Genomic DNA, 21991 nt, shown 5'->3' with positions numbered 1-21991 from the left:
CTGTATTTGTGGCCTTTGTGACTGTTCTGCTCGTTTTTAGAATATAAGGTCATGGAAAGTAAGTAATATGTTCCGTCCGAAAGTTTATATATGTCAGTTACAGATGCGTTTATATTCGTACATATGTTTAGCTTCTATGCCATTTTGTCCCATTTACTTGTTAGTGTGATTTTCGTGTGGGATAGTACTCCCACCACATCATGCCTGTAAAAATCTTGTCGCCGGCCGTTATGGCCGAGCGATTCTAGGCGCTTCAGTCCGGAACCGCGCTGCTGCTACGGTCGCAGGTTTGAATCCTGCCTAGGGCATGGATGTGTGTGTTGTCCTTAGGTTAGTTGGGTTTAAGTAGTTCTAAGTCTAGGGGACTGATGACCTCAGATGTTAAGTCCCATAGTGCTCAGAGCCATTTGAACAATTTTTTGAAACCTTGTCACCTATAAATATAAAATCAAATAACAGCGCCCATAATTCTATAGGAAACTTCTGATCACTGCCGTTTCCACCTCCCATCTTCTGCGCCAGCTCTCAGTGACAATTCACGTGGACGACGTGGCCGCTAGTTACATTGTCCAGTCACATCAATGTGACCACCCGTGAAAACCCCGAATAACCACCTTCCGCGACGTGGACCGTTGCGAGACGTGCAGCAAGAGAGTCAGTGAGGTGCTGGTAGGTACCGAGAAGAATGTGGAGCCATGCAAGTGAAGCAGCAAGTAGATGAAATTGTAAGTGACCAACTGTCATATAAAAGCCTTTCACACTATTTTCGTAACACATAACTGATGCAAATCTACTGCATCCTATACGGACTGTGATATCATACATAGTCAACCACAAGGAAGAAAACCAGCAGAAGGCATCACTGATTTCGATTTCTAGCCGTACACTGCCCCCCCCCCCCCAAATGCCACACCAGCCGCAACACTAACAAACAATGGACAAAGAGTTCTAGATTGATCTAGTTTAAGACTAACATTTCTCTGTGTGTATGTATGTATGTATAAACGCCTGAAGATGAACAGAACCTGTTCGAAACCTCGTTCTATTATATTAGTTTAAACATAAAATAAAAAAGTGACTGGTAGCAGAAACTCGAAATCAATAATCATGCTGACTCCACTGCCACGGCCAGCTGTTTGGGGTTTCTCGACTGAAGATCCTTGGTGCAAATAGCCCGATCGACATAGTCCCGCAGATTCTCGACTGGGTTTTAATCTGCGGAGTCTGGTGGTCAGGGAAGAACGAGAGACTCATCATGGTGCTCTTCGAACCACTCACGTTCACTGCTGGCTGATTAACACATTGCATTGTCCTGCTGGCAGATGCCATCGTGCCGAGGAAAAAAGAACTGTATTTAGGGGTGGTCGCCGAGGATAGGTCCCTTGTTGTGATCCATTGTGCCTTCCAGAATGAAAATGCAACGAAAACATTCCCCAAACCATAACACAAGAAAGGTGTCTTCTGTTTTGTTCTTGTTTTGTTTTGTTTTGCAGACGTTTCACAGCTTACACACCAACGGCCATATGTCCGATTGAGTATAAAATGTGATTCATTTGAGAAAGCCTTACGCCGCCACATAGTGTAGGTCCAGTTGCGGTATTGGTGTGAACATTCCAGTCTTAGTCATCAATGAACAACAGTTAGCATAGGTGCATCATCCACGCGCCTGCTGCGTTGGTCCATACGAAACAGCAATCGCTGAATTGTCGTCGAGGAGACATTGTTGGTAGATTAGATTAGATTAGTTTTTCGTTCCATAGATCCGTACTGAGGAGATCCTCGTGGATGTGGAACATGTCACTTTTTTTAAGCTGAAGTAAGAATACTAATAGTATAAGTATATACATCATTTTTAAGCTGAAATAACAATACTAATAGTATGAGTATATACAATACATCATTTGTTTCTGTTAAAAAATTCGTCAATGGAGTAGAAGGAGTTGGCCACTAGTAAGTCTTTCAGGCTTCTTTTAAACTGATTTTTATTTGTAACTAAATTTTTTATGTTTGCTGGCAAATTATTGAAGATGCGTGTTCCTGAGTAGTCGACCCCTTTTTGAACTAAAGTAAATGCTTTTAAGTCTTTGTGCAGATCATTTTTGTTCCTGGTATTGTATGAATGAACTGAGCTGTTTGTTGGAAAAAGAGATATATTATTTAGGACAAATTTCATTAAAGAGTAAATATACTGAGAGGCAGTAGTTAGTATACCCAGTTCTTTGAAGAGGTTTCTACAGGACGTCCGTGAATTTACTCCACAAGTAATACGTATTACACGCTTTTGGACTCTGGAAACTTTTGTTTGACTTGAAGAGTTACCCCAAAATATTATACCATATGACATTATGGAATGAAAGTAGGCAAAGTATGCAAGCTTTTTCATTTTTATGTCGCCTGTGTCTGCTAACACTCGAATTGCAAATACAGGTTTGTTAAGGCGTTTCTGCAGTTCTGTGGTGTGCTCCTCCCAACTGAATTTATTATCAAGTTGTAATCCCAGGAATTTAAGACTGTCAACCTCTTCTATCTACTCTTCTTCATAGTTTATGCATATGTTGGGTGGAAACCTCTTACAGGTTCTGAATTGCATATAGTGAGTCTTTTCCAAGTTTAATGTCAATGAGTTGGCTTTAAACCATTTATTAATATCCGTGAAAATATCATTAGCAGATCTTTCTAGAACTACACTCGACATACTATTCATTGCAATACTTGTGTCATCTGCAAACAAAACGAACTCTGCTTCTAGCAGTGTAACTGATGAGAGATCATTAATGTACACAAGAAAAAGCAATGGCCCTAAAATGGATCCTTGTGGGACACCACATGTAATTTCTTCCCACTTTGATGATGACTGATGACTTAATTCACTAGTCCCTTGCACTGACACCCTTTGATTCCTGTTAGCGAGGTATGACTTGAACCATTTTGCAGCACTGCCCATGACACCATAGAATTCTAATTTATTTAAAAGAATGTTGTGGTTCACACAATCAAATGCCTTTGACAAATCACAGAAAATACCTGCTGCTTGTAATGTGTTATTTAATGAATTAAGTACATTTTCACTGTAGGTGTAAATAGCCTTCTCGATATCAGAACCCTTCAGAAATCCAAACTGTGTTCTTGATAATATGTTATTTGTGGTCAGATTGTTGAGAAGCTGTCTGTACATTACTTTTTCTAAAATTTTTGAGAATGCTGGCAAAAGTGAAATCGGTCTGCAGTTTGATGGTAGCCTCTTGGTACATCTGGGCGGTCACTTACTCAACAGATGCACGTCTAACCTCCCGTGCACATCTCCGCAGCCCCTTTAATCAGTGGCCCGTTTTGCATTATACTTGCCTCGGCTCCGGTTTTGGATAGTGCCATTTTGCTGTGCACGGTATAACTACGACGGCAAGCGAAGAGTTCATAAACTTAGCCATAACGGAAATGCTTCCACACTTGGCCCAAGAGCCAATGTTCATGCCCTTCTGGACGTCAGATAAATCGCTCTGTTTTCGCATTACGACAACGACTGCAGTTTTTTTCCGCGTCTCCTCGAACGCTTTGTACTCGTATATTGTCCAATGCTAGTGCTGCCACATGCCGTATGAGAGTGGTTATTGCACGTCGAAGTCGAACATAAGCGGTGGTCACATTGATATGACTGGACTGTGCAGTTGGTAAGAACGTTCGACTCTACAGCGCTAGACCAACAGAGTCTGGAAAACATATTGTGCAGAAACGGAGTGGTTGGTTCCGGACTCTTTGAGGGCTGTTTTTGCATGACGGGCAGTTTTACTTGTGAATAACTTAAACTTTCGCTGCCACTTTCTGAAGCGGAGACGTCTCTGCAAGCCAAAGGAGAAAATGACACAGTTATAAAACTTCCGTAATGAAAAAGGTGCCTAGCCGTTCTCCCGATTTCTCTTCTCGTCGCTCTTGCTTCCTGCACTTATAATGGCGATTATGTCGTTGCTGAATATATTTTTCTTCCCACGCGATTAATATCGGCAGAGTTCTACAATGTCGGCAGTGTTTTTAATCGTGGTCTATGAGGCCTGGCACTCGACTAGCTACTTTCAGTGTCAACCGTTATTAATTTTCGTAACCAAAATTAAGCATTTATTCCATGAGGTTTTGAAATGTAGCTGGATGACGTCGACATCTTGCCGTGATATTTTGGCTGACAACTATTAAGCCACCTTCAGGTGAGTGTTTTACGTTGAAGCTTGCTTGTGCACGTCGGTAACCATATATCAAAAGTAGGTGCGGAGGCGCATGCGCAAAGGTTTGCCGCTACATTACTGCAGTCTGTGTAGTTTCAACACTCTCTGTTGAATACTGCCCCGAATAAGGAGAGCAACCTCAGGTGTAATGGTGATACTGCATGCAGAGTCGAATTATGGCCTGCGGGTTAAAATTCAGGTGGCACAAAAATGTCGCTAGACGTGTCATTAGCGGTATGGTTCCGTATCTCATGCGGTAAAAACGGAACCCTTACAGGATTACTCTGTAGTCCGTCTGTCTCTCAGTCTGGTGAGACTCCTTTTTCTTAGGGACGGGAGGAGGTATTAAGTCGAAATTTATGTCAAATGCTAAGGCCTACGTTTCCTTGGTGGTGTAAAAAATTTAAGCTTCTAAATCAATTAAATCAAAATATGGGCATTTGTGTCATAAATGTATTATCGCAAACTCACTCATTGAACCCAATGGATGAATTATTTGTATACATTATTAAGTTTGTACGGAACTCTCGAGTGTGAGTCCTACTCGCATTTGTCCGGTTTCGTTTATCTTTCTAAAGATATTAAAGAAATCCCACCCTTTGTCAAGTTGAATCTGCCATCACGATTAATAACATCTTCACCAAAGTGTATTTCCACACATGCCTTAACAATTGTTTCTCAGAAGGTTCTCGTCGTGACCCAGATTTCCGTGGCAGAATAATCCGTAGAATGTCCTGTGGAGATATTGCGCTCGACTGCTTGCCAGGCGAGTGTGACAATCGTGTTCCACGCACCTTCCACGTACTGTGCATGTGTTCTGACCAATGTACGGTTTGCCACACTGGCAAGGTATTCTGTAGAGCCCAGAATTTCGCAATCGAGAAATATCCTTTACCGAACGGAAAAGAACACAGGTCTTTGTAGGTGGCAGAAGATTACTTTCACGTAATGTTTCTTTAGGAGTCTGTCTAATTTCTGCATAATATTGCCGATTTGCAGGAGTAGCCCCCTGGACTTGAACAGCTCTTTCTGCTCTTGATACTGTGAGTGGTCACGTTTCTTCCTCGTTAAAGCTGTGGTAATCTGTTGGGAAAGATGACTGTTATTTCAGGAATGAATTTTCACTCTTCAACAGAGTGTGCTTTGATCTAAAAACCTCCTAGTAAATTAAAACGATGTGCCAAGCAGGGACTCGAACTAGGAACCTTTGCTTTCGTGGGCAATTGCTCTATCGACAGAGCTGTCCAAGCACGACTGACGACGACCCGCCCTCACAGCCTTACTTCCGCCAATACCTCATCTCCTACGTCCCAAACTTCCTTTCTTCTGTGGATGTTTAGAATATAAGAGATGAGATATTGGCGGAAATAAGGCTGTGAGGGCTGGTCGCGGTCAGTCGTACTTGGACAGCTCTGTCGATAGAGCAATTACCCGTGAAAGGCAAATGCCACGTTTGGGTCTCGGTGCGGCGTAGATTTTTAAGCGGCGATGAAGTTTCGATATCCATTACCTTTGAACGCAGATTACAGATGTTCCAGCATCTTTGGAAAGCTGTCTCTATTAGACACAACTTGTGTCCGGTTTACCAACGTTCGAAGGACTGCGTAATCTGTGAAGGGTGGTGGCAGCTAGACGCCTGTAAATATAAGTGGGCTTTCGGTAAATGGAAATCCCTAACGACCCATCCACTTTCCGACTGCCTAAGACATCTAGAAACGGTAGACATCCGCCTTTTCTCCGCTACCATTGTAAACTGGGCATTCTTGTGGATTAAATTTAGATGAAACAATCATGACAGCTTTTCTTCACCGTATGACCACACTACAAAAGTGTCATCTACATATCGCCAGAAGACTTTTAATTTAAGCCCTGCCAAATCGCGTGAGCACTCCCCGAAGTCTGTCATAAAGTAAAAGTTTACTACCAGAGAGGTGAATGGGCAACTGGTAGTACACCGTAATATCAAAATATTCACTGTTGAATAAAAAATGAGTTGGGGGAAGGGCTTGTTAAACAGCGCTGTGATATCGGCTTTAGTGTTACTTATGATGAGTAGCAAAGAATTCAAAAGATAGATCCCAGTGAAAAGCCGTAGTAACATTTGTCTATTTATAAAGTCGGCAGAATTGTGTATACGATGAGAGTATTTTTTTTTTTTTTTTCACAAAACACTCCCGATCTCTTGATGGCTCCTACGATGGTGCGGCGATATTGCTCAAACGCTTGCGGCAACAAACTCCAGTGAAAAATATTCATCTGAATATGGTTGAATGATTGTCTGCCAAAGAATCATGGCAAGATGTCGACGTCATCCGACTCCAGTCCCGAAACCAACTGGAATACTAATTACGCCGTGCGAACTTCAACAATCACCTTAAGTTGAAGATTTAATACGTGTGTATACTTTGTCAGGAGCTCCTTCAGTGACGCTTTTCTGAATTGTGCAAATCATCATGATCATACTCAGTTAAAAGATTAGAATTTAGCGCATCCCCCAACGTCAGAGTTCAAAACAATGGGTTGCAGAAAGCTAGAGTAAGGAAGTATCCGTCAAATATTTAAGGGCCCAGCCTGCCATTCGCTTGAAGTAATTTTAGTAAACAATGAAACTCAAAACAAGTAGCGGAGGACATAGATTATGAACTCATACGGTTTTCAAATTATCGATCGATCATGCTGAATGTTTTCTTTTGGTTCCCGAATTAAATGAAGCGAATACCGACACAGTTTATACAAAATTCCGTGGGTGATTTCTTTCTCCATCCTCGCCAGCCTTTCAATTATTAAAAAAGTAAAATTGGATAACATCATCGTAATGTTATATAACATGTAATTCTTAAATTCATACACTCGATTATCAATACCTCGTCCGTCCGAAAAGTTCGCTGACGGATTTTATTCCTGGGGTATAAACGGCGTCAGTGCACTGGCTACGGTGGCAGCCTGAACTAACAACTGTGAAAAGCGGATGTGCATTCGACCAGTCAGCTGCGAGTAGGCGGTGTTACGTAGAGGACGTGCAGCCGTAATGCGCTAACGCCGTTGTGTCACAAATCACAATGGAACAACGTCTCTAAATCAAAAGTTCAAGACGTTCTCCAGAATGTTTTGAAGAAGAGAAAATTGTGTGTAAAGTTTTTTCGCACACCTTGATTCCCGAATAAAAACAACGATTAGTGGACCCCTGCTGCATCTCGATTGAAATGCAAAATGCGTACAATTCATTTCTGGAAAAAATCATGAAAGGTTACGAGACTTGGTATTATCAGTACGAACCTACCAGAAAGTGAGAAAGTGCAGAAATTCGCATGAAGGGTCAACGCTTTGATGACATAACCAACAATCAAGCCAGTGTGATGCACAAGTTGAACAACATCCCAAAGAAGGTCTGTGCTGACAGATTCACGTGGTTATATGGACCTCATTGCGTTATACTCAAGTGCGTAGGAGACCATATAGAACACCTGAACATTAAAACCACAACATAACTTTTCTCTATTTTTCATTAATCAAGGCTAGAAGCTTATTGGACTGAGGGGGTATAAGCCATCCTATGTTTTAGAGCAAAAGCACCAAGCTCTAACTCTTATTAACCATGCCGCCCTTCATACGAGACTGCTTCACGTTTTGCCTACGAAGTAGGCTCTTTGGGCAAGTCTACTACCGCTCAGCGAGAAACGAGCTGCAAAGTGTTACTCACTCGATGTTTATCTTGTCAAAGATCTGGTCACTAAGCTTCAAAGAAGCTTGTTTCTCGCCCATCCCCTTTTTTTCTCATTCGCTTCGAGTACATTAATCCACATATCGAAAGCAGTACAAGAGACTTGGAGATTAACACGTACACAGAAACAGCCTCAGAAGATTTCCAGAAATTGTTTTCTGTTACATAAAACCTAAGACTTAGTCATCGTCATCAACAACAACATTAAGAATTAAATTACATCTGCGACTTCATGTCCGCAGAAGTCTTGAGTCAATCAACTTTTCTTCAATCGACCAACCTTCATTTTTCTGTAATTTAGCTATTTAGTATTCTGGCTCTGATCATTTTAGCCGCGTATTACTTCAACTTATGAGTTATCATCCACAATGACGAACGAAAAATTTAAAGTGTCGCAATGAATGAATAATATCGCAGCAACTGCGCGTTAACCGATTTCGTATGCATCTTTGATTTCAGTGTCTATTATGTTGTGTTTTTACGACGTTCAAATTAAATCGTTTGTTCCTTGTTTGATGCCTCTGTTTCTGTACATGTATATCCATAACTCTGTGTAACCCGAACCTTCCTCTATAACATTTAAGCAGTGCTTCATTTGATTTTTATAAAGCTCATCTTCGTTGTTCCAAGGACATATTGAAATGTTGGGAGCTTTCTAGTAGTATCATCATAGATGAGAATTAATGTTGCAACTTGATATCATAATTTGTTGAACTATTCTGTTTGTTATTAACTATCATAGTTTGGACTAACTGACTTCATTTGGTTGTCAAAAATTTACTCTGCGCTGTAGAAACATTGAAATTACATCCTCGTGCCACTCTTATAAGCGAGTCATTTAATTTCATTTCTAATTGGTGAAAAATAGAAACGTTGATACTGAAAAGCACATGACTTCGAATTTGTTCTTTTTTTCTCTTCCTCTTAATCACTAGTTATACAAGATTGGTATGTTCGTATTTGTGAATGTACTACCAAAGAAATAACAGTGGGTCTAATTACAACCGTAACAGAACAGTGTAACAAATTATCATAAATTGAACAAATAACCATAAAAACTCAGCTGAGATATCGTGATCCATTCAAGATTCGTTCACACTCCTCATAACTATCTTATGGGGTGTACAGAATGAGTATGTCATGTTAAACATGATAACTATTTCTTTTTTAATGAGGGGTCCGACCATCTCTTAATCTAACAGCATGCGTTCCTCTCAGCACAGATTAATAAATTGCTTGTAGTCTCGAGTGGAGTTCTACACAGTTCTTGGCGACGTACGAGTATATCACTAACTCGATGCAACGAAAAGCAATGCAGAAAATCCTGCTTCTTACAATGGTCTGTCAAACTTACTACAATATCTTCGTAATGCAGTGTCGAACTACGGTGTCTCTTGGGAAAGATGTTTAATTTCGTTGTCATGTTCTTCGAGGCCTCTGCCAATGGGTTCTATTTTATTTTCGTCTGGGACACTATACCCTTGTTTGATAACAGTATCTATACCATTCGCTCACCTTATATTCCAGTATAAGAAGCATCAAACGAAAGCGGGACAGATGTAAAAAAAAAGTAAACTCTTGGTCCATTACAGTATATACTTTTCGATTGCTGTGTCAGGGCTTGCAGTCAACCCGCATAACAGGATAGTTAGGCGGGTGGCCGAAGCGTTGGCCTCTAGGCGTCACGATATTTTGTCTAATAAAATTGCAGCCAAATAGCCACATACAGTTACTTTGCTTAAAGCTTACATTTTACATTTACATTTTACATTTTTGCTTATTCATTTATAGATTTCACTCTTTTGGTGCACAGTTCTATGTGGTATCGTTCACAGGCTTCGTTACACAGTTCACACACACATGTTGTGTTTGGGTCGTGATAAGTTTTGTTTTTGAAAATTAGATCATGAAAGCCATGAATAGATAATCCTGTTACGACATGTCGCAGTTCAAAGTTTGGTGCTGTCCATGAGCGGTTCGTCATTGCTTCGGTGGCATAGAACTCCGACCACACTTTTTCTCGTTTATCCTTCATGATATTCAGTTGATTTCTGGAAGCCTTGGTGTGTGGCATCATATATCGAAGTATGATGTCTTCAATTAGAAATGTCTTTCTCGCTAGCACGTACACTAGTCTAGATCTTGTTGTCTTTGAGAGACCTAGTGCTCTTTTTAGATAAGTCGATTTCACCTTTTCTAGTGTCTCTAGTTTTTTTTCTGTCAGATGGTCCCATATAACCTTCATCCCCTAGGTCAGGATTGGCAAGATTTTTGCGTTGAATAATTTTGTGGCCGTTTCTAGACTGAGTAGGAGGATGTTTTTGATGTCCTGTATTGCTATTATTGCTTGGGCTGCACGTTCTGTTGTATGTTTTGTGAAGCATTTGGCTGTTGGTTGCAGTGTTACTCCTGGGTATTTAAAGTCTGATGAGATTTTTATTTTTTGTCTTTTGATGTTGATTTCCGCATTCTTGGGCGTTTTGCCTCCTTTTCTGAAAATCACCATTTCTGTCTTTGTTATGTTTATGTGTAGTTTGTGTTCACTGTACCATTTACCTGTTTTCACTGCCACACAAGAAGCATGAACTCTATACAGCTTCAACACAGAATAGCGGCGCTGATGAGCATGGCAAGTATTGGAGTGCATTTAGAATTAGAATTTCTTAGTAGCTGTTTATTTTATGTTTTTTCAATAGAGAAAGTGAATGCTGTATACGTAAGATTTGTCAAGTATCAGCACAGCGACTGAGTGTGATCGATTATAATGAGACGAAAAGTAGTAATCGAATATTGAATGGTACTGAAGGTAATTGATTTATAGGCCAAAATATTTGTTATTTGCCTTCCAAAAATGAGTGTAATTCAGGAAACTATTTTAATCACTCAATTAGGCCTGTGACATGAACAATCCAAATTTGCCCCTATTTCTGAGAGGAGCTTCAGTTGCAATGAAATGAAAACCGCCGAAATGTTGGAATTTTCAGCTTTTGTAAAAATAATGTTCAAATTCCTTCAAAAATAAGCGTTTAATCGAAAAAGCCAAAGTTATTTAAATGTAGGGCATTAAATTCTGCCAAAACTTTGCTATTTGATTAAATTTTCCTGTACAAAAACTACTTGAGAAAACGATAATCCTTCACAATTTTCGAAAAAAAAAACACTTTTCATCACTGTGAAACATGTAGCTTCTGAAAATCGACAAATAGCAGAAAAGTTGCGGAGCACTGAATTGTGTTTTCAAAAAATCAAAAGAATTGACAAAAAATAGAACTGATAACTACGAGTAAATATCGCAATGATTCAGTTATCTGTAACGGTTAATGACACTGTGCCGCATTTGCAGTGAATGGCTCCCCACAAAATCGCATTGAAATTCAAACGTGTTTTGGACAGAACAAATTAAAAAATAAATATGTTGATGAGCCTGACAAATGATTACAATTGTTTACTTTGTTTGAAATTAACAAAAAACTTCAATCCAGCTACACTATAAGTCCTTGTGAGTAACTTGAACAAATGAACTAATAGGACTCGTTACACCTGATAATATTAATTGCAGTAACACAGAGAGGAAGACAGCGCACGGCGTAGTGGTAAACAGAGACAGATCCATACAGAGGTGATCTTGCCACCTTGGTAGAACTGGCAAATCAATTCCCCCGCCCACCCCCCTTCTCTACAAAACTACATATCTGCATCTTTCTACATATGTTTAGCTACTCTTATAACTAAAAAAAATGTTTTATTGATATATATGTATATAAAATACTGCAGACAACAAGTTAAATGAATCATTGTTGTAAATAAATCACTAGTAATACACACTTTCCAGAACAATCTAAGGAAAGTGGTATTGTATTGTTTATGGAGCTACTGCACATTGGTCTTAGTATGGTGTATAAAAAAGAACTGATATAAGAATCCTACTACACAGTGTCATCGCATAATTTGGTGGAGACGAGGTGTACTAAAAAAAAAAAAAAACGTTAGTACTTTCCCAATATATAAATTCACCATCAGGAATGGGGCCAGATTTATTTCATTATGTTAAGAAAAGAATTTGAAAATCACATCGATATGCCTGAGGAAAAATTTTCGAATGCAAAAAACCCATACAACTGCTTGATGAGTATCACATACCACTCTCAAAACGAAGTTCACGAGGTATAAATCCGCAGAGGTGGAAACGTAGACTTGATCACTTTTTTGTCGGCACCAAAGTTAAATTTACCCAAAATGATCACACAGCAAGAGAACACATCTTAGAAAATTGACTCAAAAAGGAGCCAAGAAACTAATACAAAAGAGGAATGGAAGAAAGAAAAGGTTGTCACCTGGGAACTGTTCTGAACCAACTTTATAAAGGAAGCTAAGAAGCTAACTCGTAGAAGAGGAAAGCGAAATAACCTTGGTGGAACTAGGTATGCAAAGAAACTTTGGAAGAACGAAAGAGAGCCTTTCAGAAAAGTAACAGCAAAATATCACCTGATACAAAATAGATGGCAACATTAATCAGACAAATAAACACGACACTTATGCGAAAATGTTATTAAATTATTGAAAATAACTTTAGGGAAAACAACTCACGTGACTTTTACTGGACGTTGAGTGGGAAGATCCGTTGATACACACAGCGAAATGTATGTTTCAGAAAGCTGGACGGTAAACTCGCTCTGACAAATCACGAGAACTGTAGGGAAGAATTTCGATAATTCTCTGAGCTACACACGTGTCCAGCATCACCTTCAAGATTTACCATGGAGATCCCTGTACACATGCGCCCAGAATCTCAACGGACCACCAAAGATGAAGTCTGAAAACATATCCTTAGACTCAAAAACAACTGAGCATCTAGAAAGAGGGCATCGTTGGAGAGTTATTGAAGCACATATGGACAAATACACTCGAGAAACTTGAGGGAGCAAGTGAGCAAGATGAAAGAATCGATTGATGAATCATTATTGTCTTGGGAAGGCGATCACAGCCGAGCAGGTTGGGGTAGGGAGTCTACTATCTCTCAGGCGTCGTCTGTAGTTCGACTTTCTTTGGAAATTGGACGATGGTGACGACGATGATGACGTTTGGTTTGTGGGGCGCTCATCGACGCAGTAATCATCGCCCATACAAATCCCCAATTCCATTTTTCCCAATGACGATGAAACGACGAGGACAACACAGACACCCAGCCCCCAGGCAGAGAAAATCCCAGACCCAGCCAGGAATCGAAACCGCGACCCCGTGATTCAGAGGTAGCAATGCTAACCACTAGACCACGAGCTGCAGACGGGAAATGGACGAGACACCCCAACTTGCACAGGATGGCTGCTGCTTCGCAGCCCCTTGCTTCTAGCAAGAGAGACTGAGATCTTGAGCTGTGTTCCTTGATCATCCCTTTGATGTCTTGCAACTCCTTTTCTGTCATAGTGACTATTTGATGAGTCATCTGAGTGGCCACCTGTGAGATCGCCAGCTCAGTCTCCTCAGTTGTCTGCATCACTGCAGAGACTGCAATGGTGGCTGGCTGCTCAGTCTGTGTGGCTGCCTTGGCACGCATTGGTATGGTAGTGGTCTTCTCTTGACTTGTTCTAGTGCATTGTCACTGTGCTGCATTCTAAATACAGTCGCAGCAGATGGATGATGTCCAGAATCTCAACAATCCCTCCAAATACACCTCAGTCAGTTAACTTCCTGGTGTTGTCAATGGCTCCTCAAGGTCAGCCCTTCCAAAACGCAGGTAATAATTTTTGGATGCACCACTCACAACTTCCATCTCCATGACTTCTGTCTTACCATTCATGACCATCCCATCTAGCTAACTAATACAACAAAATGTTTTGGGCTGACAATCACCTGACAACTAATGTGGAAACCTCACCTTCTAACAATCCAAAAGAAAGACTACAATATGCTAAAACTACTAAATGACCGTTTGTTAGTATTGCACCCCTCGACTGTCCTATAAATCCTTGATGTATCCCATCCTTTGTTATTCGAATGTTGCTCGGATCTCGACCCCACCCAAGTTCAAGCAGTCACTCCAGATCCTGGAACGACATGTACTCTGACTCCCTTTCTGCATCCGTTTACCTGCACCCACCTCTTTTCACTCACACTGAACACCTTTGAACACTCTACACCATCCACAAACTCGACTCCAATAATCCTAACGTTTCCCCTCTACTTTCCAATCCTCACATGCTGCCGCAACTTTACAACAAATCCCACTAACCCTTCACACCCCACTAACACTCCACCTACAGCCTCCACATACCCTCCCAAAGAAACTTCATCCATCTCCCCCTCGCACAACATGAACTCTACTCCAACATTTACCCATCCTACCAGTTATAGGTCCACTCCACCCCAATCTTGTTTTAAATGTGCACTTATTGTGTTTCATTTTACCTTTTATTATTGCTGTTTTCGATTACTTCTGCAAGAAGTCGTCTGTCGTATATCAAAAACTTCCATTTTACTTTTCACCTTTAAAAAGTTTTGGATTCAATGTAAATAGCTCTGTCATCTGCTTCTTCTTTTCGTTATATATATATATATATATATATATATATATATATATATATATATATATATATATATATATATATATATATATATATATAAGATGCGAAGTTGGCTCTGTAACACATATGGATCAAACTATTCAACAAATGCCTGGAACTTGGAAGAATTCCGACTCAATGGAGACACTCGATAATAAAAGTTCTCAACGGACACAAACAAGTACAGAGGCATAGTCCTAGAAAACACTGAGTTCAAGATATTTTCAAAGATAATCACACAAAAAATCAAAGCCTGCGTGGACAGTCACCTCCCAGAACCACGAATGGACTTCCTATCTGGAAGATCAACACTCACAGCAATCAGGCTTCTTCTAAACAACATCGACAAAGTGCTACAAAAGAAACAAATGTTCTGCACAGTGTTCATAGACTTTGAACTACTGGAAAGAGATCTCATAGTCCGAAAACTGGAAAACATAATGGGAGGAGATAGCGTATGGGCAAGAATAATCAATTCAATCCTCGAATACAACTTAATCACAATATCAGACAACTCCTCTTTTTCAGACCTCATTTTGTAATCGAACGGAGTCTTACAGGGTGACCCAATGAGCCGTTTGCTGTACATCCTTGCCACTGAAGAAGTACTGCGAACTGGAGAAAATGAAGAAGATGTATACATATACGCATACACTGACGACATAGCATCGAGTGGTCACACCTTGATGCGATCTGACGCTTTGGTTCTTCAACCTTTGGGCGATTAATCCCATCATCTTTCTTTCATGCACTTTAGAGTAATTTTCTTGGTATGTATGTAGACACAGATTTAGATTAATTTTATGGCTCGGCTGTCTCGTTTACAAAGTGGTAACATTTAAGGCCACTACACATGCACCAATTTATCGGCCGACCGACCGACTGACCAATTTCGTGGCAGTGTGCGCACATCCCGACAGACTGCACGCCGCGATTACAGCGCCGTCCTGCTGTATCTTAAGATAATTGAGTTTACGGTATGTTTGTTTCCATAAAGAAACAAAAACAATGGTTCGTCTTGTTGTAGAGGTACCAAGACCAATAAAGCCGAGACAAAGCTATGGGCAAAGAAATGGCTAATACAAGGAAATAAAATTCACCCACGTTCTGTTCCTTAAGCAGCTGAGAGCCATGATTTTCGCAATTTTCTAAGAATGGATGAATCAGACAGTTCGGAGTTGCGGAAGATCATCAAGCCATTCTTGAGAAAAAATAATACATTTATGAGAGTGACTGTAAGCTGCGATGAGAGGCTGTCGCTACATGACGATTTCTAGCCACTGGCAAAAGTTAAGAGGGCCTCATATTCAATGCTGTTGCATCCCCACAATTATTAAGTAAAATGCTTGCTGAACCTGGAACGTGATTTATACTTCACTGATGAAATACATCATGGTAAAGCAAATTTAAACGTTATTAATTTTTTTATGTATGTAACATGAAAGATGGCCATAAGTTTTAGAAACTCATTTCAAATTCGAAGAAGAAAAGCTAAACATGGCGGTGGCGCACGTAATCTAATAAATACAACAGATATTTAACGGCTTGGATATGGGCTGGAGCTTTTAACTCATATAACAATGAAGCAAGTATATTTTACGAATTAACGTCCACTGAATGTCGATATTTCTGTTTTTAGATTTCATTTCCGATAAGTATAGGAAATAAAACCCAAAAACAGGAACATCGAATGTCCACGGACGTTTATTCTAGATGCCACATGAAACCATAATGGATTCGTTAAAAAATGAAAAAAGTGCTTCATTTCTTGCATCTACATTGTCGTACTCCTAGCACGACGTGTCCCACAAACGTATACAGTGTTTAAGTTTCTCCAGAAACAGCGACAAAAGACGAACTTTTCTCGGGAAGTTGGCACGGCACAATTTGTTGGGTCGAGTGGTGATGGAGTCCGGGTGATTCTGTCCGCCCGACATATCGACAAGGAAAGTCCGTCGGTCGGTCAAGATGCCGACACGCGTCCAGTTTGTCGGTCGATCAGTTTGTCCGTTGCTGCCAGTAGTTCAGACATCTGACCAAACTTTGCTGCTGTACTTTACATCAGAGGGCGCGCCGATTACAAGCTGGTATTTATCAAATAAACATGGTTCCATGTGAGTTCGCACAGCTGTCGCTGCCGGCACACGTATAATGGCTACTGAAGACAAATAAGCAAGATGAAACTAAAGAGGCTTTTCAAGAAAGGACGCAATGCTGTCATTACAGTGCTTGTAAGTTTTGTCCCCTAGCTATTTATTAAATAAAAACTTAACTAAAAAAGTTAACCGAAATTGTGTTGCAATACTTTCTGAATAATCTCATTAACAATGGAGGGCTATTAAAATTATATATAACAAATGGTTCAAATGGCTCTGAGCACTATGGGACTTAACATCCGTGGTCATCACTCCCCTAGAACTTAGAACTACTTAAACCTAACTAACCTAAGGACATCACACACATCCATGCCCAAGGCAGGATTCGAACCTGCGACCATAGCGGTCATGCAGTTCCAGACTGAAGCGCCTAGAACCGCACGGCCACACCGGCCGGCCCTATGTACAACAGAAGTGGAAAGGATAAAATAAGAAAACAGAAGGAGATGGTACTTTAGTCACTTTCCTGTTCCATAGATCAAATTAACGATAAACGTTGTGATGTGGAATTCGTCAACAGAACAAATATACAACACTTGTTTACAACTTACAACAAAAAATAACAATTACTGGATAGATGCTGACTGTTAAGTTTTTTTTTTATTATTTATAAGTGACTAATTATCTCCATTCAAGAATTGCTATGTGGTATAGAAGGAGTTGTCAAGAAGAAACATCTTTAATCTATATTTTAAAACACTCCCACTATCAGACTTTCGTTTCCATTAGTAGTCTATCGAAGCTTTTATAGCTGCATATTTCACCTAACTCTGTGCCAAAGTTAAATCCCTCAAATGGATAGTTTTGTACTTGTGAATATCTCTGTTCCTCTCAAACGTAGATGGCTTGTTGATGGCAACTTTCATACGTTAATAAATGTGCTGTGAGGCTGTAGTGAATATTCACAGCTGCTCAAAGAGATTCCTGCAAGATGGGCTATATGTCTGTGAACTACTCATATAATTCTAATTACTTTCTTCTGTATGATGAATATTTTTTGTCTTAAGTGTGGAGTTACTCCAATATATTATCCCATAAGATATCTGTGAATAAAAATGTGCAAAATACATTAACTTACTGACTTCTGCATCCCTAAAGTTGGCATTTATGAAACTAAAGATAAGGGAAATAAGAGCTCGTACTGAGGCATTCAGACAGTCGTTTTTCCCCTCGCGCAATCCGCGAGTGAAAAGGGGGGGGGGGGGAGGAGGAATATGACTTTGGCGCGAATTGTGCCCTCCGCCACACACCGCTTGGTGTCTAGCGGAGTATGTATGTAGACGTGGGAATGTTTTAGTAGATGATTTTTCGAATTTCAATTTTCATCAATATTCACACCTAAGAACTTACAACTTTCTACCTTGTTTATTCTGTCTTGTTGATATACTAGATTAATATGAAATGGGATATTTTGGACAGCCCAAAACTTGATGAACTGCATTTTTTCAAAGCTTAAAGCTAACCAATTTGTGTAAAACCACCAGTAACTTTCACAAAAATGTAACTGACTGTATCCTCTGTGGATGCTTCTTTGACTGGTTTCACAACAATCCTGGTATCATCTTTGAACGTGACTAGTTCTGCCGCCTGTTTAATAAAGTGGCAGATCAGTAACTCAAATCAAGAACAGTAGTGCACCAATGATCAAACTCTGTGGGACTCCCATTGTCATTTCTCTACATCTAGATGATGTGGCATCGTTCTTTGTATTACTTGTTCAGCTTAGAATGACTTTCTGCATTTTGTTTCTTAAACAGGAACTAATCCAGGGGTTTGCTGAACTACATATCCCAAAAAACTTAACTTCCCTAATAGTTTAGCAGTCATCTGTAATTGCTTAATACCATAACATTTGTCATTTTGTGCTTATTACAGTGGTAATAATTCCCGAATATACAAAGAGAGAGGAGAAAAAGGAGAATTATTGTCTGTATAGCTGAAAGAAAGCGATGGTACTGCTTCTCATTATCTGTGACAAAATTACAGCATCCATGCAGTTATTGTCCTGTTCACAAACAAAGTTTTATAGAAAGTATTAAGTATAATGTAACAGGACTTTTGAACATATTAAACATCCTTTTCTCTTTTGTTTGCAGTTTCCGCCCAACAGTACCAACACAAGTATACGCAGGATGGATGACACAAGGATGGGAGTCAGTACACAGACATTGGTGTCTGTGGGAGGGAGCACTTCTTCTGCACCTGCCAAAAAATTACCACAGTATATAGCTGCCATATTTGGTAAAAATAATCAACATTTCTAATTATTTGATTCTATTGAAGCCAGGAGCTACATACTGATTCATAACAGTTCATGTCTGTTAACTCATATCAATTGTATTTAGAGGAAATAATACAACTGTTAGATATATATTAATCTAAAAAAAAACCATTGCTACTTGCTGTTTGAGATCATATTCTCTGTGTGAAGTTACTGTTATCAACAATCAAAATGTAAAAAAAATATTATAATACTACACTTGATATCATTTCCATCATGATTCATCATGTAATCACATTTAGTTACACTGTTTATTCCAAAGGCAGCAGAAGTAATGAATAAATTTGTGACAGATTTAACACAAGTAGAAAGGACTGGATGTTCAGTAAACTAGATAAAGAGGCAGCAGCATCATAGGATTTGAAACCTATAGCTCTGCAGTTGCAGGAAGAGAAACTGTGACTTGAGTTTAGAATAGCTGACTAATCACTGGATAGATAAGTTTGGTAGCTAGTAAAAGAGTTTGTGATGGAAGGAACCCTATGTATCTGAAGTCACTGTTAAGAAAACCTTCTAAACAGACAGTGACTGCTATACAGAGAGTATAAAACAAAGGATACAGCTGTAGATAAAGAAAGAGCGTTGATCTTTTATGCCTCCACAGCTGAATGCTGTAAATGATGATAAAAATCACGCTGCTATATTTTGGGTATGTGTACAATGCCACAACAAGTTTGTTAATAAATGAACATATTTAGGTGATTAAAATTTGCCAACAGTCTTCATAAATAACCTGAAATTTTCTGATGGTGATGGTGATTAGACATTCTTGAGCCTTGCTATCAGTAGATTTCTGCCACTTTGTGATAATTACTAAGACTCTTGCCAATTTTTCAGTGTCATTTGATGATGTTCATTTAACATTAAAATTCTTGTTGCTTAATGAAGGTACCTGAAATACAGGCATGGTGACTTTTATGAGACTTATAGACAATGAGATACTGAATGAAACACATTCAGCTGTCAACTGTCAGTGTGCAAATAAATAACATAACAGGATCATGACATTAGTCTCAGTGGCATTGCGAAACATCTCAAATTGGTAATTTTTACCACGGCATCAGAATGAGATGGAATCCCCAACATACAGAATCCCCATAGCTCATACAGAATGACTTTCTCCCATACTATCAGGCATAGATCCCAAAAAAACATTTGTCATGCTCCACGAACCTGGCTCAAGGTATATATTATCATAACACAAAAGCATCATAGAAATATAATCTGTATACCTTATTGTTAATAAATCAACACTTTACTGATTAATCCTGTTTATGCTTGTGCTATCTCAGTTTAGTTGATTAATGTAGTAATAAAACTACTAATTAGAGAAAATGTTGCCTCCTCAATTATACTTTTTAGCTACTGTTCATAGCTTAAAATACACTTGCTGCAATGATGTTTTTCAAAGAAAATATTTTTTTCAATTTATAGATACTGAATACTATTTATGAATGAAAGTAATCAATTTTTGAACATAAAATGTAATTGGATGAATAAAAAAACCTACTAGCCAAGCAGTAGCAGGAGAACACACACATAAAAGTATTTAAGTCTGTAAGCTTTCAGTCAGTAGCTCCTCCTTTGGCAAAAGGGTTGAAGGGGAAAGAAGAAGGGTGTAGGAAAAGGGCTTATGAGGTTGAGGAAATGGGGAGAGTCTAGAAAAGTCACCAAGAACTCAGGTCAGGGTAGATTTACCAAACAGTTACAGAAGGAAAGTGATTGTTGGGGACTGCACCAGACAAAATTTGAAAGCCTGAGAGCTTAAAGCTGGAAAATAGGTTAATGTGTAAGACAGAGATTACTGACAAAACATTGTGCAAGATTTAATAATTGTGGACATCTAAGTGCATTTTATGTGTTGGAGATGGGGATTGGAGAAAAAGAAAGATATATAAAACTAAAAGGGAGTGAAGAAATGAATAGTTACTGCGAACAAATTCTCAGGCAGAAGAAATTAATGGAAATTAAGGCCTAGTGGTTAGCAAGAATTGAGAGCACGTTGTAGCACCTGTTCCCACCTGCAGAGTCCTGAGAAATAGGTATCTGAGGGAAAAATCGAGATGGCAGGTGTGGTGTGCTCACAACAGTCATGGTGCAGTGTGTGCTCTGCAACAGAATATTGTGTGTTGCTGGTATATACCCTCTGCTTATGCCCAGTCGTCCAACTGATAACTTGTTAGAAGTCATGCTGACATAAAAGGTCAAACAGTATTTACATAACAGCTGGTACATGACATGTATTGTTTCACAGGAGACTCTCCCTTTGACAGTATATGTTTTGCCAGTTATGGGTCTGGTATAGGGCAGATCTTAAAACAGGGATTGTCACAGAGGTAGGAGCCATGGGATGGGGAAATGGGTGCAGAAGAAGTGTAGGATCTGACGAGGATGTTGTGGAGATTGGGAAGGTGACAAACAGCTATTCTAGATGTCTCTCTTGACCCATTGTGAATGCAGGACAGCAGCTGGTCAAATATTGGCCAAGGAATCACCAAACAGCCATACATTTTGAGGAGTTATTTTATTTTGACAACCAATTTTAGCATTCAATATGCCATCTTCAGGCCCCATGTGCACTTCATTGACAACAATATTTGCAGTTGTCAGGTCTTCAAAGGAAGCACTTGAGTAATGAATTCACAGTACTGAGATACTGATGGCTCCAGTATGCCAATATTAATACAACTGAATGTACAGAAGCTCTCCTGCGAAGGAGAGCTTCTGTAAAGTTTGGAAGGTAGGAGACGAGGTACTGGCAGAAGTAAAGCTGTGAGTACCGGGCATGAGTCGTGCTTCGGTAGCTCAGTAGCGCTTGCCCGCGAAAGGCAAAGGTCCCGATTTTGAGTCTCGGTCGGGCACACAGTTTTAATCTGCCAGGAAGTTTCAAACCTATCTTTTTTGCTCTTTTATATCTGCAGGGTAGTCCATTGATCGTGACGGGATCAAATATCTCACGAAATAAGCGTCAAACGAAAAAACTACAAAGAACGAAACTAGTCTAGCTTGAAGGGGGAAACCAGATGGCACTATGGTTGGCCTGCTAGATGATGCTGCCA

At 39.6% G+C, this 21991-nt stretch overlaps 1 protein-coding gene across 2 annotated transcripts in view; it reads left to right on the top strand.

Annotated features, from left to right (window-relative positions):
• The window catches only part of LOC126175165 (facilitated trehalose transporter Tret1-like), a 194208-nt gene that overhangs the window by 144320 nt on the left and 27897 nt on the right, over window positions 1-21991 (top strand). For both annotated transcript variants that reach the window (XM_049921754.1, XM_049921753.1), the window contains one exon: window positions 18748-18892. In XM_049921754.1, the coding sequence (XP_049777711.1) occupies window positions 18784-18892 (109 nt within the window). In that variant the 5' untranslated portion in view covers window positions 18748-18783. The remainder of the gene's footprint in view (window positions 1-18747; window positions 18893-21991) is intronic.

The sequence above is a fragment of the Schistocerca cancellata genome, chromosome 3 (assembly GCF_023864275.1).
Source record: "Schistocerca cancellata isolate TAMUIC-IGC-003103 chromosome 3, iqSchCanc2.1, whole genome shotgun sequence".
Lineage (NCBI taxonomy): Eukaryota > Metazoa > Arthropoda > Insecta > Orthoptera > Acrididae > Schistocerca > Schistocerca cancellata.
The sequence above is the reverse complement of the archived record's forward strand: the minus strand, read 5'-3'. Positions and strand labels throughout refer to the sequence as shown.